Source organism: Arachis ipaensis, chromosome B09 (genome assembly GCF_000816755.2).
Source record: "Arachis ipaensis cultivar K30076 chromosome B09, Araip1.1, whole genome shotgun sequence".
Lineage (NCBI taxonomy): Eukaryota > Viridiplantae > Streptophyta > Magnoliopsida > Fabales > Fabaceae > Arachis > Arachis ipaensis.
The window spans coordinates 91662555-91663805 of NC_029793.2; the positions used below are offsets into that span (position 1 = coordinate 91662555).

General features: G+C 32.9%; 1 protein-coding gene across 1 annotated transcript in view; it reads right to left on the reverse strand.

The window, feature by feature from the left end:
- The window catches only part of LOC110267180, a 3316-nt gene extending 2083 nt beyond the window's left edge, over window positions 1–1233 (reverse strand). Inside the window, exon 1 of the mRNA XM_021112331.1 lies at window positions 747–1233. Within this exon, the coding sequence (XP_020967990.1) occupies window positions 747–839 (93 nt within the window). The 5' untranslated portion in view covers window positions 840–1233. The remainder of the gene's footprint in view (window positions 1–746) is intronic.

Genomic DNA, 1251 nt, shown 5'->3' on the forward strand with positions numbered 1-1251 from the left:
ATGCATTTACTTATTTATTAATTTGTTTTTATTTGTGTTATCAATATTGAAGCTTCAATTATTTATACAGACCCGAAGATAAAAGTTTATTTGAGATAAGTCACCTGAACTGCATTTATTGTAGAACCAAGAGCGTACAGGGTTTCCTATTCTTTAAATTTTTTGTATCAAAACGGAAGTTAAGGGAATTAATGATGCTGAACCCGATGACGGTCAGTCATGTAGAGTTATCCTAACAAATAATATTAATATATTTATGATTATTATGATCAAGATTGTTGAACCAAAATTAGTGTCACCATTATAAAGCCATGTTCGAACAAGCTTAAGAAAGTATTGTTATGGTAGACCGGTGATTAAAAAGATGATAATGATAATGATTATTGTTATCTAGGTTGTTTCGTTATGATCTTCTATAATGTTTATCCAAAAGGTAGGCCGAGGCGTCAGTTTCAACCCACCGCATTAGACTTTGTTAGGGCAATTAAAACTGTGTATAATTCAATGCAGGAATATGTATGATCCAAAGCTTTTTACTTTATCTATATGTATACAATGTATATCAGCTATATAAGGTGTTATATATAAATATATGACATAAATTAAATGAAACTGGGAAGAATGACGCATGAAGACATTAACGAAAAAAGAAAGGAAAGGAGCATTGCAATCCATAAAAGATGAGGCTTCATAGGAATATTCACATATATGAATAAGATATGGTATTGACGCAGAAGGAAACGTACGGCCACGGGATCCAATGTAAGGAAGAGAAGTCTATAGAAATCAGGGTTGGGATCACCATTTTCGCTTGAGTCAGCAGATGGCCAAAGACACATACTTCACAAAATGAGAGTAACGACATCAGATACTATATACGGAAAAGAACCTCACATATTGGGTAAGAGTATCAACAAAAAATGCCATAAAAGGCACAAATATACGTGTGTGTCTGGACATAAATATGAAGTAAGATAAATTTTGGTCACTTACCCATGGTCCACCAATGTGAAAATAAACTTTTGAATCATTAAAGAAAGTGACCGCATGACAAATATAAATCCAAAAGCCGAGGGAAACAGGGGAAGGGTGGGGAATGGTCGGGGAGGGTGGTGAATATTTTGCGATGAGAAAGAAATATAGCGTAGACCGAAATTAAATTGGTATGGCTAACATTGACATATTTATAATAAAGCCTAAGAGATGCGTATGAATATATGAATATTATTATTTAAATATTAGATAATAATA